At 53.0% G+C, this 16,367-nt stretch overlaps 1 protein-coding gene across 3 annotated transcripts in view; it reads right to left on the bottom strand.

Annotated features, from left to right (window-relative positions):
• Window positions 1-16,367, bottom strand: part of ARID1A (AT-rich interaction domain 1A) — a 51,120-nt gene that overhangs the window by 9,905 nt on the left and 24,848 nt on the right. For 2 of the 3 annotated variants that reach the window (XM_079325625.1, XM_079325627.1), the window contains 8 exons: window positions 6,814-7,054; window positions 6,466-6,555; window positions 5,699-5,866; window positions 4,596-4,893; window positions 2,845-2,990; window positions 2,655-2,764; window positions 1,572-1,781; window positions 851-1,058 (listed from right to left, as the gene is read on the bottom strand). In XM_079325625.1, coding sequence (XP_079181751.1) covers window positions 851-1,058; window positions 1,572-1,781; window positions 2,655-2,764; window positions 2,845-2,990; window positions 4,596-4,893; window positions 5,699-5,866; window positions 6,466-6,555; window positions 6,814-7,054 — 1,471 coding nt within the window. The remainder of the gene's footprint in view (window positions 1-850; window positions 1,059-1,571; window positions 1,782-2,654; window positions 2,765-2,844; window positions 2,991-4,595; window positions 4,894-5,698; window positions 5,867-6,465; window positions 6,556-6,813; window positions 7,055-16,367) is intronic. The other variant, XM_079325626.1, reaches the window with a different exon arrangement.

Genomic DNA, 16,367 nt, shown 5'->3' with positions numbered 1-16,367 from the left:
CCACTCCTCAGCAGCCTGACAAAGATGGTGCCAGGTTTCAGAACCAAATTGTATATATTTTTTTTTGCAAACACTATAGGAACTTCAAAGCAGATCAAGTTTTAATTTCACCTACATGAGCAGGCTGCTGACCAGAAAAAGCATCAGAAATATTTTAGTTATAAGACAAACTGGAAAACTCAAGCTTAAATAAGAGTTGGCAAATCCAGCAGCAATTCAAGCAATGAACTCAATGCAAATGAGAGAGAAAGGATCAGACTTTCCAAAGAGTACAACATGCATGGCTGGCCTGGATGTCTTTTCTTTTTTTGTTTAACAAATCTGAAGTGAGCATTATGCTTAAATATTCAGAAACAGGAGCACCCCATCAAATGTGCAACAGCAGCAAAGGTTCATTTCAAAGGGGGCTTGATTCCCAAAGCACCCAGCTTGCCACAGACCTGCAGAGCCTCAGGAATTCCCCCCTGGCTCCTGCTGAGGGCTGAGAGCAGAATCCTGAGCAAGGTGAGTGCCAGGTGAGTACCCAGCAGGTAGCCCTGGCACGGCCCAAACCAGCACAGCCTCTGCAGGGGGACCCCAAACAGGAGCAGGAACAGGGGCTGCTCTGGGCATCTCCTTGCAGGGAAACTCCAGAGCTCTCTCTCCACCAGATCCTCAGCAGCAGAGATGCAGCAGCAAGCACAGATGTGTCTGTGTGTGTATTTTTTATGTTTTCCTTTTTCTCAAGCTTGGACACACCAAACTGAACTATCCCAGAGGCCCAACTGACTCCCAAAACATTTTTCTCCTCCAGCAGCAGGGAAGAGCTGGGGCTTTGGTGGCAGTGTGGAGAGAAGCTGCTGTGGCTCACCTGGAGAGGGAGGCTGGATCTTGGTCTGGGACTTCTTGGAGTCAGCAGCAGCGAAGATGTCGGGCGGGGGGTCCTCGCCACGCTCCACCTTGCACTCGAAGGCGTAGAGGCACTGGATGTACTGCTTCTTGAGAGAGCTGGCAGCACTGCTCGACGTGCCCACGTTCAGGTTGGTGGCCAGCTCACGCCACTTCTTGTTCTTGTTGACCTGCACGAGCAAACAGGAGGCTCTGAGCTCCAAAGGAGACACCGACCCTCCCCAGCTCACACAAGGGATCTGATTCATCCCTTTTTCATCCCAAGCAGAGCGAGCCCAAAACTGCTCAGCTCCCTTTTCATCTAGAGGAAACTCAGATTTGCAGGGGCAGAGCCCAAAACTCCCTTTTCACCTAGAGGAAACTCGGATTTACAGGGGCAGAGCCCAAAACTCCCTTTTCACCTAGAGGAAACTCAGATTTACAGGGGCAGATTGCAAATCAAATCAATCACGAGGCCAGCTGACAGCCAGATGAAAAATAAAGTGCCACCAAACTCTGCACTGGACAAAGCAGGGGACAAGGGCTGGAATTGGATCTGGCCACAGACTGCTCCCACAGCCAGAGGCAGAGCAGGGATCTGGCTCACCTGAAGGGTGCTGGGCTTTATTTACAGAACAAAACGTGGCTGAATGGGAAGTGATGGCTGACATCTGGCCACACCTGTGCCCTGCTGGCTCACTGACCTGAGTCAACCCCCCAATCTCCTTGACTGAGATGTAGAGCCTGTAGAGGTCCAGGGGCTTCCTGCCCACGGCTGGCAGGTTGGTCATGCCCATGGCTTTCTCCTCAGTGAAGGCCAGGTACCGATCCACCCACAGCTTCCTCTCGGGCTCCCCGCCCAGCTCGTACAGCTTGGTGATCTTCTCGTTGGTGGTGGTGGAGGAGCTGGACTTCTGGGAGAAGGAAAGACAGATCAGGACTGAGCACTGCAGCTGCTCCAGGCCCAGCTGCAGTCCTGGCCCTGCTGCCTCCCATGCTGGCCCCAGCTCGTGTCCTTCCCCACCTGGAGCACAGGCAGAGTGGCTCTGGCATTCCAAACCCTTCCTTAGAAATGAGCTCCTGAACAGAGGGGCTCCTCCAACCTGCTGAACTCTGCTCCCAGGTAAAGCCTAGACCCAAAACTGAGCGTGTTCATGGCACATGAGATGATCCTGCCACAGCACAGACCAGGAGAGCAGCCCTGATTTCTGGCCAAGAGCATGCATGTTCTCTTTTGCCATAAACAAGAGGCAGGTGCCAGAACACAGGAGCAGAACTCCTGGATCTTCCTGCTGCTGGCACAGGGATCAAACCTGCTGAGCATTTGTTTTCCTCCAGGTAGCAAAGGAGGAGACCAGGGGCTCAGAAACTGCTTTTTTGGTGGTTCTTTTGAAACTGGTAGCAGCAATGCAAAGGAAAACACTCCCTGAAGAACTTGTTTGCCTCCCTCTTCTGGCTTTAAGACAGGATTAGTAAGAGGTTTGTTTGTGAAACAACTGCAACACTTCAGTTACCACGTCCCAGCTGAGAGCTGGCTCGCTGCAGGCCCACTCCACCAGCAAACTCAGGTTTGTTTACACTGCTTTTGGCACTTTCACTGTGGCAGGTAATAATTCCTAATACCCAGTTTGTTTTCCAAGTGAAATCCATGACTCCCATAGGACTGGGGAAAGCTCCCCTCCATCTCTCACACTGCTCAATCCAAGAGAACACACAACACATGGCTTTATTTCCCTGGATGCTGAAGAGGATGGGAGTCAATGAAAACAAAACCCAGAACGTTTTACCTTTGACTTGGACTCTGCTTTGGGTGTCCCATCTGCCTTGTTGTTCATTTTAGTTGCAGGTGTTAATTTGACATCCCCCAGTCCCATCATTTCAGGGCTTGCTGCCATTCCTGGGAAGTTAAAGGAATCTTTAACACTGGTTCTCCTTCCAGGGCAAAGGAGTCAGTGCAACCCTGAAGCTCTGGCTCACCTGCAGAGTTGTTGGCCATGTTGCCCCCCATGGGGTAGGGTGGGCCCTGGGGGTTTATCATGCCAGCCATGCTGTTAATTCCCTGCCCATAGGGAGGTCCAGTGCCCATCATTCCCCCCTGATTCATGTTGGGATAACCAGGAGGCCTAGAGGAGGCAAGGAACAAACAGACATTTTTACTCCACATATTAATCACTAGGAAATTGCCTTCTGAGGAAACAGCTTTGCTAAAAGAAACCTAAAAAGGACATAGAGAAGTGACTTGCCCCAAACCATTTTTCCAAGAGAAGAACAAAGATCAGGTGCTCTTGTAAAGCCCAGTACCCAGAGCCCAAGTCACACTTAAGAGAAAAGAGAATGCAAACCCTTTGGAAAGTGGGACTTGAGCTGTGAAAAGTTTCACTCTTCATCTTTGTTCTACACCCACAAACTGAGCCTCATTTCAGCTGTTAAAATGCCTTTAACCTGCAGACTCTGCAGCCCTGGGCAGTCAAGTGAGAGCAGGATCTACAATCATGGACTGGCCTGGGCTGGAGAGTTGTTTTCCATGTACTGCAAACCTCCCACACAACTGTGGCTCAAACTTCTTCCCCAAAGGGTCAGGCTTGGGTGCCCTTATTGGGGTTAGGGAATCTGAGCCTCAGGTAAAGCAGGAGGTTGCAGGAGCAGCCCTCAGGTGGGGATGAAGAGCAGTGTCCAGTCAGACAACAACACATCCACCAGCTCTGGGGGAACCAAATTTAGGGGCATGCTCATGGCTGCCATGGCATCCTGGTAGGCCACACACACCTACTCTGAAAGGGGCAATAAAGGGAAAAACAACCACAGAAAACAGTGCAGAGTTCAGAGCTGAATTCCAGCTCCTTTCCCACAGCTGCTCATCAAGGCCCTAAAAGGAAGAAGTTCCTCACACTGGACAAGCAGTGCCTTGGATCACACACAGCTGGGTGGCTGCTGGATTTAGGGGCAGCATCTCCAAATCACCCAGGGAACAGAGAAGGCCAGAAATCAAAATGCAAAATCAAGTTAGTTAAAAAATTTCACCTACGAACATTAAAAAATTCTCTGAGTGTGTCATAAATGATGTCCAGAGGGCTGGAATGGTTTGGGTTGGACTGACCCTAAAGATCATCCCCTGTTCTAGCCCTGCCCTGGCAGGGACACCTCCCACTGCCCCAGGCTGCCCCCAGACCCCAATGTCCAGCCTGGCCTTGGGCATTGCCAGGGGTGGGGCAGCCACAGCTGCTCTGGGCATTCCAACACAGCTCCTGCAGGCTTTACCCTCCTCCTTTTAACACTTCCCTTGGGAAATAAAGGTCCAGGAGGGACAGACCTTTGGGAGGGACAGAAACCCCTGTGGGCAGTGCCCCAGCCCCTGGCAGTCCCTGGCAGCCCCTGGCCCCCCAGCCCCTGCCCCATACCTGTTCTGGATGGAGTTGGCAGACCCCAGAAGGACAGACAGACCCCAGAAGGACAGACAGACCCCAGGAAGGGCAGACAGACCCCAGGAAGGGCAGACAGACCCCAGAAGCCCCTGTGGGCAGTGCCCCAGTCCCTGGCAGTCCCTGGCCCCCCTGCCCCTGCCCCATACCTGTTCTGGATGGAGTTGGCTGACCCCAGAAGGACAGATGCCCCCCAGAAGCCCCCATGGGCAGTGCCCCTGCCCCATACCTGTTCTGGATGGGGTTGGCAGACCCCAGAAGGACAGATGCCCCCCAGAAGCCCCCATGGGCAGTGCCCCTGCCCCATACCTGTTCTGGATGGAGTTGGCCGCCGCCGCGTGCATCGCCGCCGCCGCCGCCTCCTGCGCCTTGCGGTTCATGGCGGGCGGGGGGCACATCCCGCTGCCCACCTGGGGGGGCATGCTGCCCATGCTGGGCCCGTAGGGGCGGCTGCCCATGGCCCCGTGGCCCATCCTGCCCGGGGGCAGCCCCCCGTAGGGCGGCACCGCGCTCTGCCCGTGCAGCTGCGGGTTGATGCCGCCGCCCATGGCCGCGCCGGGGTAGCTGGCGTTGGACATGGCGTTGTAGTTGGGCTGCCTGGGGTAGCCTGGGGAGAGAGAGGGCAGCAGGTCACACAGCCAGCCTGGGTCACACTGGGAACCTGCCACCAGCCTGGGTCACACTGGGAACCTGCCACCAGCCTGGATACCCCACCCTGGGAACCTGCCACCAGACTGGGTCACACTGGGAACCTGCCACCAGACTGGGTCACACTGGGAACCTGTCACCAGACTGGGTCACACTGGGAACCTGCCACCAGCAAAAATGTTTAAAGATTGCACATGGAGATGAGGGGGAGTGTTCACACCTCAACACAAAGTCAAAGTACTTGGATATAAGCCACAAAAAATGTGTTTTGACACAGCCAAGTAACAACATCGATTCAGATGCTGCCTGAAACTCTCCCAAACCTCAACCCAGCACAGAGAGCTAAATGGTCCAGGACAGGATGGAAAAGCCCACATTAACCCTTCCCAAAACAGGCAGCACTTCATCACCTCCCTCTCCAAAGACAGCCATCCCTTTGTCACAGTTACAGGGGAGGCACAACCTGCTTATTCCTAATACAGGAGGAAGAATCCCACTTTTAGAAGCACAGCTATCCCTGAAAGGCACATATCCCATCATTCCCAACAGCAGCAAAGCTCTGGTATCACCCACAGATTAAGAGGGGACAAATCCAAACATTTATCATGGAGTGGTTTGGAAGGGACCTTGAAGATCATCCCACGGGCAGGGATGCTCCTCCATCCCAGCTTGAACACCTGCAGGGATGGGGCAGGCCCAGCTTCTCTGGGCAGCCCCAGGAGGGCAGGAGCACAGAGGGGGGCCCGTGCTGGCCCTGTGCCCACCTTGAGGTCCATACTGGGCGCCCTGGGGCCCGTAGCTGCCCATGGAGTTCTGCTGGTAGGGCCCCATGGCCGCGTGCATCTGCGCCCCCGAGGACTGCCGGGGGGACAGCGCCGAGCCGGGCTGGGGGGAGCTGTACTGGGGCAGCTGGGGGTTCCTCTGCATGTAGCCTGCACGCCAGGAGGGAGAAAGGGGAGAGTGTTAGTGCAAAGCATCCAGAGCTGCCACAGCTCACACCTGCTCCAGCCCCCTGCGCTGACAAAATCCTTCCAGCAACAGTCTGGACACATTGTAGTGGTTGCATTAGGGAGCCAGTGTTATCTGAGCAGATAACAGATCCAATTTCCTGTTTTAGCCAGAAAAAAAAAAAAACCCTCAGTGTCACAGCAGAAGCCAGTACAGCTCTGCAAATCCTTGGGGCTTCTTGTTTTTGGATTTTGTTCACTTGTTTTCTTTTCTCAGGGTGACAATTCTATACCTTTAGCCAGGAGAGCTGAAATTTTACATGCACTTTCCCCCCCCAAAATCTTACTTTCTTTTAGGGGAAAGGCACAGAATACTGCTGTGAGCACCCCTTGTTTTGAAGCTTAGAGAAAGCTGCTAAGAAACCAGAGAAAACATCTTAGAAGCCGCTCAGAAACCACCAAGAGCTGAATTTACTGCAAGGTGCTGCAGCCCTGGGTCAGTTTGCAGTGCCCTCTCCCCCAGAAGCCACGTCCCAGGGCAGGGGTGAGCAAAGCCCAGAGTGTGGGTGGCAGGGGGGACCCACCTCGGTCCTGGGCGATGCTGGCCTGGCCCATGGCGGGGTGCAGGATGGAGTCCGACTGCCCGCTGGGGGGGCGGGGGGGCATCTGATTGCCTGGGCCAGAGAGAGCACACAGCACACAGCATCAGCAGCTGCTCTGCACTGCCCAGCACCCCACAGCAGCCCGGGACAAAGGCAGGGTGAGAAGCAACAAGCAGTGCTGCCATCAGGCTGGGGCAGGGGCACTGCTGGGCCAGCAGCCCCCAGCCAGCCCCGGGCAGCTCAGGAACCACACTGGGCACCAGAGTCCAGCCCAGCAGAGCCAGAGAGGAGAGAGGAGGGAGGAGTGCCAGGTGAGAGGAGAGAGGTTACCTGGGACTGCAGCAGGGGACAGGGGGCCGGAGCGGGACTGAGCGACGCTGGCTGGAGATCCCACTGGGGAGGGGGAGGGTCCTCTGATGCCTGGCAGGTGAGGAGAGGTATGTGGCGAGAAAGGAGACTGAGCTGGGTTACTCTGCTCTCCTTGGCTGCTGGAAATCCCTGATGTGCTTACTCCAGGGCTCAGGGCTCCTTCTGTCCCCATGGGCAGGTCATCTATGGAGCCAGACAGGTCCTGCAGGGCACAGAAACAGGTCAGAAGCCCCAGAGCCACGGGGCTGTTGCCTCACACACCGTTTGTCCCTGGGCACGCTGCTGGTACCAAAGGCTGTGCAGACTCAAGTCTGAACCCAGGAGCCCCTGAGCTGGTTTGCTGCTGGCCCAAACAACTGGATAATTCTCCTCCTTGCTGCTTTTAATTCAGTTTAGAGGTGGGAAGTTAAAGAATGCATCAACAGCACACGTAAAACTGCAAACACAGGAGACAGTCCATGTGATCGTGGCTTGGAAGGGAAACGTGGCTCAGCCTCTGAAAGACAGAAAACTCCTGCCTCACCATAATTAATTCATAAACCTCCTATGAGCTGGGAAACTACTCACTTGAGATGGATAAAAACAAACTAAACAGAGATTTAAAAGAAAACCATAAAATACTCTTCAGGGTTCCCACTTCCCTTTCTTCAAAGACAGCAAAAATTAGCAGTTACTGCATCAACCTGTAAAGTTGAGCTTTTCTCGAAGGCAAGGCTGGAAAACACCCTTCCTCCTGCATGCATTCACCTTGGAGAAGAAAAGCACAAAAAGCCTGGGAGAGCTGAAACCTCCAATTGCCACAGCAGCAGGGCAACAGCATCAATCCCAGCTGGCAGTTGTGGAAATGGGGACAATTCCAAGGAGTGATGTGCAGATCCAGCGTGCCCGAGTGTGCTGGCTGGGAACAGCAGCAGCAGCTGCTCAGCCCTGCCTGCACTCAGGGAGGCAGGAGCAGCCCAGAGGAAGTGCCAGTGTTTGAACAGAAAGCTGGGGAGTTGTAACTGTTCCAGGGATTAGATAAAATCTCTGCCAGAGGTTCAAAGGATCACGGCAGGTGAAGAAGTGGAGGCCAAAGCTTACCAGGACTTCACTTACCCTCCCTAAGTCTTGCAGAGCAATCAGCTCTGGATCAGAAGGGTTCTGGGTGAGCCCTGAGGGAATCCCAGGTCATTCTCCCTGCACAGAGCTCAGCTGAACAGCACAAGCAGAGCCAACCTCATTTAAACCCCCAGAGAAAGGCCGAGGCAGCTGATCAATCACCTGGACACCCTGGCTCCACTCACACTGACAGCACAACTCCTGCTCCAGCAGCAGCTCAGGGAATGTTCCCCAGCTCTGGACCTGCAACACCAGAACTGCAACTCACCCCTGGGGAGCAGAGCCCTCCCACCCAACACCTGGGTGTCCTGGAGAAGTGCAACTGGGAGGAGTAAAAGCCAGCACAGGTGAGCCCAGCACCTCATCCTCAGAGGGCAGAGCCTCAGCACCACCTTCAGTGTGGCAATTTCCTCTGCTTTCATGGAATTTGAACAAAATGCTTCTAACAAATGCTGGCAAGTGTTAGAGTGGAGCTGCAGACACTTGGTGGGATGATTTAGTGAGTGTCCTCCCTCCCCTTCCATTACTGCTCCTGTTGGAGAGCTCATTTCCTGCACCACAGTCTCTGAGGTGTATTTGCTTACTGCTCAAGTATTATCTTCCTGAGGGAAAAAAAGGCTTTGTTTTATTTCAATGAAAGCTAAAAAACTGCAGAAAAAGCCTAAAAATAGTGTCTGAGATCTCTTGCAATTTTCACTACTTTCCTATTGTAACATCAAAAGCATTGCTCCTTTATGCAGCTATTTGGGTGTTTTTCCCTGGACAACTTTGACAAATCCCACATTCCTACTGCAGAAACCATCTGAAGTGGGAGTACTGAGACATTATTTCCAACATTTTGCATTAAAAAGCATCAACCAACACAAACAATCAAGAGCAAAACACAGATTTACTGCACCCAACTGCAGCCACTGGTACAAGACACACAAAGATTCCCCCAGAGCCCATGAAAGGATCAGAATGCCAGAAACCAGCTCAGTCCAGCCTACAGCTGGATGGAAATACTGCTTGCCCCTTCAATACATGAAGGTAGTTTCAGTCTGAATCACCAAGTGCATCCAAACACTTTTCCTCATCACTGAAATGAAGGCCAAACCCATTTCCAGCTCTGGAATTGTGCATCACATAAGCTTCTGGTGCTGGGGGTTTCAGAGCAGCTAAACCTGAGAGCAGAGGGGCAGTGCCTGGGCTGCAGAGATGAGAGGCTTTTAGACTCAAAGGAAAAAAAAAACACATTAAAAATGTGCACCTGAGACAAATACTGTCATGAAAGAACAGCTAGAGAGAGTGTGCAAGGTGAAATGGGAGTTTCCTTCCTTTTTCTGGGTAAGTGCTGCTCCAAGAGACAGGAGAGAAGGTTTGGGGTGGAGGGAGCTGGGGATGTGTGGGGGTCACTGCCCCATGGGCAATATTCCACATGAACTGGGCAGCCTGGAGGGCAAGGCTTGGAAATGCCAGGCACAAAAATATCTGCAAGGCATGAAATGAAGGAATGTTAAAAACAGTTTGAAAATTAACTCCTGAGAAGCAGATAACAATCTGCAGAGCTCATGTCTTCCACTTGCCTGGCTATCAATGCTTTAGTGCTTTCAGTATTTAAAAACATCCCATTTTAATGAAGCAGGAGGGTGCTGGGGGGCTGCACCCCTGTGCATTGCTGACACCCCCCGAGGGACCCCCAGGGGAACAGCAGGGCTGCAGCTGAGCACCAGGCCCCCAGATGATCAGTTCAAATTAGTTTAGAGTGAATTACACTTTAAATTGAAGTGAATCCTCCTTCCCTAGCTGCTGGGACATCAGCTGAAACAGGACTGTGAAAATCAAGTGACTCCTGAAGTGAGTTCCACCTCCAAAGACATGTGAGTTTTATGAATTCCAACAATAAAGTCATTTCCCAGCAAAGAAGGGTTCTGCCAGCACAGCAGCATTTTCTGAGTGTGTCATTCAGCAGGACTGAGCTGCTCAGAAGGGAAACTCCTGCAGGGGAAGGAGAAAACACGGCCTGGAATGGCTGAGCTGCTTTCCTGCCATCACAGGTTAATTAAACCTGAACAACACCCCCAAATCAGGGCAAAAGGAAATCCCTGCCTCTCCCTACAGCCTGTTTTCAGAGCAGACACAGCAGAGCAGCCTTTAAAACAACAAAACCTGGTGGAAATAATGGAGACCTGCTGCTGTCAGGGGCTTCTGGACGAAGCCCAAGGGGTTTTATTTGCCTCCCACGGAGCACCAGGAGGAGCTGGAGGCAGGGCAGCAGCAGAAGGGCTCTCCCCACTCCTCCCAGCCCAGCCAGGGAGCCCAGACAGGAGGGAAGGCTCAGCAGCAGCAGCTCTGCCAACTCAAGGAAACGTCAGGGTCTGGAGAATTTCCTCACGTGTTTCCAATGTGTTTTTTATGCATTTTATTGCTCATCTGCCATGCAGATCAAAAACGCTGGAGGGATTCCAACTATTTCACAGAGAATCTCACACTCCAGGCTGGCTGCAGCCCCAAAGCCTGAGTTTCTTCCCTTGAAAGGCTGCCCAGTGTTATTCTGGGCTGTGACCTGAGAGCAGAAGCCCACGGGGACCTGCAGCAGAGCAGCTCCAGCTGCTGTGGATGCCCAAGCCAGGCTGGTGCCAGCACTGGGCAGCAACAGCCCCTCAGGGCACACAGAGCCAGCCTGCAGCCACAGCCTGCCCCCACAGGGGCCAGGGGGGCTCATCCCTCCAGGGAAAGGGGCTGGGAGCCCTGGCACCACCAGCACCAGGGGCTTGTGCTGGGAATTCTTTTATCTGGCAACAGGAACCACCACCCCTCTATCTGCTACAGCTCATTTGTAAAACAAACAAGAGATGAAACAACCAGAAATGCTCAAGATCAAGGTAACAAAATCCCAGAGGAGCAGAGAGACCCAAAGCTCTGCTCCAGCCCATCCCAGGACCAGGGAGAGCAGGAAGACTGACCAGGAAGCAAATGGGATTCCTGGGCAGGGACTGCAGCCTCCCAGCCCAGCAGAGCCCAGCCCAGCCCTGCCCTTCCACCTGGGGAGCAGGCATGACCAGATCACCAGCCTGCACTCAAGGAAATGATGCTCTGAGAGGAGCATGTGGAGTTCATAAACCCTGTAAGGCCAGTGGGCTCCAGAAGATGCTCACGACCAGAGAACAATGGCTAAATTTATTCCCCAATTCTTTCTGAAAGGGAAAAAGCCTCTTCCTTCCTTCTAATTGAAATACTCACTTTCTATTACAAGCCCTTTTTCTGTGCAGTTGCTTTTCCACTTACTCAAGAACTATCACCATTTAAAAATCACAAGCTTGTCCTTTCCTTCCCCTTTATTTCCACACCCAAAATACCTCAATCCTCTCTATCACAACAATCACACAGCTGACTGGCAGGATCTCCCTGCTATTTTGGGGACATGGATAGACTCGTTCCTCCTTTGGCAGCACAGACAAATCCAGCCTGCCATGCTCCACAGAACACTCTCTCCTGGAGACTCCCCCAGCACACCCACTCAGGAACCTGAGCTTGGCCAGGTGGGACAGTTCCCTCCTGCTCTGCCTCTTCCCAGGAGCTGGAGCTTGGGAACAGGTTCAGCTCTGGTGGAAACACAGCTGATACTTCTCATCCAGTGAGATTTATCACTCAGTGCCTCCAAAGCTGACAAATCAAGAGTCAGAACAGAGATTTTCCAAGTCTTGTCCTAACCCAGAAACACACACTTGTGCTGGGCTGACCCTCCTTCCCCCACCAGTGACTGTGGACAGGGACAGGAGTGCATCCTTCCAGCACCACCCCTGGTGTGGGTATGGGCTGGACAGGACACCAAGGGGACATCCTCCTTCCAAGTGGGACAAGAGCAGCACTCAGAGGGAACAAAGGGATTCATCTGCAGTGAAATCACTGGGATTGGCCCCTTGGATATGTCCCTGCAAGTCTGACCTCTGATCTGAGCAGGGATGAAATGAGAGCAGCTAGAACTGAGCTCAGCAAGAGAAAATCCATGGAGATGCTGGTGCCAAACCGAGTGTGCCACAAGGACCTGGAGTCCCCACGTGCCACTCACCACCCCCACAGCCTCACAGGGAGGAAGGAAGTGCCAGACTTTACTCCTCCAGGGGAAAACACCTGCCCACTAAAACAAATAGCAGTGAGGTAAGAGCAGCAAGGCTTCAGCTCCTGCTCCAGAGTTCACATTCCCTTCCCTTCCAAGGAGATCCAGCTCCTCTCAGGCAGCAGCACTGACAATTACAAACCTAAGATGGGGACTGGAACATGCCACAGAGATTGCTGCAGCTTCCTTGCTCAAAAAAAGAAGCTGAAAAGCTCCTTCTTGCAGGAAGGAGCTTCTTCTGGCTTCAGACAAACTGGGAGAAGCTGCTGGCTGGAGCTGCACTGCAGGGAAGGGAAGGCTGGCAGGAGGAGGGGCTCGGTGCCACACCAGAAATTCCACTCTGATTGCAGGAAGAAGCTGCTGTAGAATGCAGAGTGAATGGAGGTGAGGGGGGCTGGCTGCAGGGAGCAGGCACAGGCTGGAGCAGCAGCAGGACACAGGCAGTGCTGCTGTGCCACATTCCTGCACCCAGCCCTGCAGCAGCCATTGATTTCTCAGAGGTCGATACTCCACTCCCACAGATCTCCTCGGCAGGAGCTTTAATCACATCTCCTGCTCCTACCCTGGGCCACCCCTCCTTCTCTTCCCCCTCCAAATAAAATAAAATAAAATAAAATTTATTAAAAAAAAAAGGAGGGCGAGGGGGCTTTCCTCCCCCTCTGAGCAAATCTCATCCTCCCCATCTTTGGAGAGCAGCTTCAGAGCTGTGGCTGCAGCAGGGAGAGAAGGAGAAACACGATTCACACAGAACAAGATGTCGCTGGAGGAGAACCTGCCATGTGCAAGGGCAGCATCCCCACCCAGAGTGCTGGGCCCCTCCACAGCCCCTGGGAGAGGCAAAACCCCACACAGGCGTTCCCATTTAACCCTTTGGAGGCTGCTCAGATGGTGGAAAGTACCCTCAGCCTTACCACATCAAACACCCAAGGCAGCACAAAAATGCCCCATTTTTACACACAGGGCAGGGTCACTTCAGCTGTCCCAGCACAAAAGGGGGACACCTCCAGCTCACTGAGCCCAAACCAAGCTGTGGGAGAGAGCAGGAGGGTCCTGGGCACAGGGAGAAACGAGGTGGCAGCAGCAGCAGAGGCTGCTCTGGGTTTCTGTGGGGATCTCCAGGCCATCAGTGGACAGGCTGCTCCTGGAGGAGGGGCAGAGGGAAACGAGTGCAGCCTCAGCTGACAGAGCTGCTCCTTCAAAGAGCTGCTGTCCTCCTTCCACAGGGTTTTAGGTCTCCTCATCCAAGTCTGAAGACAAATCCCAGCTCACACAAGACTCAGAATAATCATGGAGGAGGCAGGAGGTTCCCCTTGCTCTGCCAGGACATTCCCATTCCCCAGCTTCTCTGGAAGGCACTTCCCAGGCTCGTGTTGCACACGCTGAGACTCCAAAGCATCTCTTTAGTCATCCCAGTGTGTGACTGTGCCACTTGCCAACCACCCAGGCACGCTGGGCAGAGGGAACAGCAAAGGCAAGAGGTGGAATCACTGCAAGGCTCAGCCTCAGGCTTAGGCTCAGGCTCAGGCTCACTCTCACTCTCAGAGCTCAGGCTCAGGCTCACTCTCACTCTCAGAGCTCAGGGCTCAGGGCTCAGGCTCAGGCTCACTTTCAGGGCTCAGGGCTCAGGCTCAGGCTCAGGCTCACTCTCTCACTCTCAGAGCTCAGGCTCAGGCTCACTCTCAGAGCTCAGGCTCAGGGCTCAGGCTCAGGGCTCAGGGCTCAGGCTCAGGCTCAGGCAGGAAGCTGAGCTGAGCTGCTCTGCACCAGAATAGAAACAGGAAGCGAGCCCAGCTCTGAGTGCAGCTCCTCCCGGGGACACTCTGGGCACAGCAGGAGCAGCTCCCAGCACGGCCAGTTCAGCCCAGCATGGCCAGTTCAGCCCAGCACGGCCAGTTCAGCCCAGCATGGCCAGTTCAGCCCAGCCCAGCCCAGCATGGCCAGTTCAGCCCAGCCCAGCCCAGCACGGCCAGTTCAGCCCAGCATGGCCAGTTCAGCCCAGCATGGCCAGTTCAGCCCAGCATGGCCAGTGCAGCCCAGTTCAGCCCAGCACGGGGGGACTGGCTCCCTCAAACCCCAGGTAAGGGTGGGAGCAGACACAATTGCCACAGGGACACACAGCAAGGCAGGGATGGGGGGAAAGGTGTCACTGGAGCAGCTGAAGGCCAGGGTGGCTCTGGAGATGCTCTCCACGTGTAAATATAAAATATATAAATAAAATAAAATATTAAACCCTGGGAAAAAAGGCACATTCTTCTCAAGGAGCCACGCAGAAATGGTGGGCATAGTCACACAGCAAGAAAACCTTGGGCAGGGGAGCACTGAACAAGGAAAAATCCATTTTTACCTTCTGCTGCCACCACAACTTGGGACAAAACCCTTCAGATGGCACTGAAGGAATGCAGGATCTGCACTGCCAGTGCCTCAGGTGCTCCTGGGGGAAGCCTGGGGTGCTGCTGGCTTTATCTGCATATCCACTGTGCTGCCCTGCTTTGAAATGCACACACTGCTAATCCCTCTCCTAAGGCAAGCAATAAGACAAGCTCAAAAGGCCAAACACAAACCAAACAGAAGCAGGAAGTCCCATATGGAAAGAGAAAAAAGGAGAGGGAAAAAAAAGATGTTTGAAGTGACCAGCAGATTCAACTATAAAAGGTTCTTTCTCCCTGCCCCCTGAAAAAGTTGTCAAAATGATTCATTTGAAACTGGAATTTTAAGGAGGCAGGCTGCCTGCCTCCACAGCAGCTCTGACAGCTCTCTGCTGCATTTCTGCCTGTTGCATTGATTATTTCCAGGTCAGGGGACGCAGCTGACAGAGCTCAACTTTATTCCACTTCAAGCTCTCCCAGAGCAGCTGAAATGACCAGTTGGAAAGAGTGGGAAATCCAAGTGGTGCTTCCTGACAGCCTCCAACTCAGGAACTGCCTGACTGAGGGAGAGATAACCAAACCAAAACCACCCCACAACTGCTGGGGACATTCACTGACGAGATTTTTCTGCCAAAGCTCTGCAGCCTCATTCCTCTCCCCACCCAACAAAACCTCATTTTCTTAAATCCACACTGCAAGGCCAGAACCCACATCCAGAAGTTAACCATGGAATATTTTCAGCTGGTTAAAATCTTTTCTGCCATTGACAGGACACTTCTCAGACCAAAATTCATAGATGAACCAGAGTGAAACATCACTAAATAAATAAAATCAAAAAGTAAAGACTCAGAAGTAAAAGTAAGCACTGAATAAACTGGATACAACTCTCCAGGAAGAATTTTTTGCTGAGGAGAAGGAACTAGGGAATCTCCTAGGAGAAACAGATCTATCCCAAGGATTACTACTCCTCTATTCCACCCAGACACAAAAGACCATCCTTCACTTCTCCTGTGCAATTGCAATCTCAGTTTAGTTTGGCTGCAATCCTGATGGAGGCTCCCCAGGGAAGCAGTGAATTTTACAGGGAAATTCCTCACCTTGCCTGCTACAGGAAGGGAGAGCAGCCAGGACACTGACAGGGAGGCAGGGCTCTTTAAAAGGCACCAGGGAGCCCCCTCAGCTCAGGAGAAAGTGAATCAGGACAAAGTTTAGTTCATCAGGAGAAAGTTTGGTTAATGACACCAGGATCATGACTGGAAGGGATCCTGAAGGCCCCACCCAGAACAACCCTCAGGAAGGTCCCAAAAAAGCCACAGGAGCTGAACAACTTGACAATGTCCCTGCTGGATCAGCAGCTCCTGAAAGGCTGATGGACCAAGGAACATCCCCCCTTTATTGCTCCAATTCCACCACAGCACTGATGGCAATGGGCAAAGGCCAAGGACTGGCAAAGGCACTGGGCACATAAATTTAACATTTCCCAAGAACCTAAAAAGCAGGAAGCTCCTTCTCCTGCTGGGGCTGATCTGTGTTTAATTAAAGATGGTGCATGGCCCCAGTTCCAGGATACCCACTGAGCTTTTCCACAGCACCCACCAGCCCTGGCAAAAGGCTCAGGACTCTGGAATGAAATTAAAAGCCCACAGACAAACTCTGCTCCTCTAAGTCATCCATAATGGCAAAACAGGGATCTGGGAATCCTCCCGAGCAGGATAAAACTTTCTCAACGAGACAGACTGAGCAATACCAGGAAAATAAAAAGAAATTGATAGTGCCCTTCCATGGAGCTCTTGTGCTCCTGAGCATCCCCAGGCCAAAGCCCTGTTTGATTGATCTCTGCAAACTGAAACAAGGATGTGGCTGCCAGCATCCCAGAGATGCTGCTCTCACACCCCACAGCAGCCCTGAAGCTTCCCCAGCTGTGCTGCTCTACAGGATCCCAGAGACACAAC

This window comes from Erithacus rubecula (assembly GCF_903797595.1).
Source record: "Erithacus rubecula genome assembly, chromosome: 23".
Lineage (NCBI taxonomy): Eukaryota > Metazoa > Chordata > Aves > Passeriformes > Muscicapidae > Erithacus > Erithacus rubecula.
Note: the sequence above shows the minus strand (reverse complement) of the source record. Positions and strands in the feature narration are given on the sequence as shown.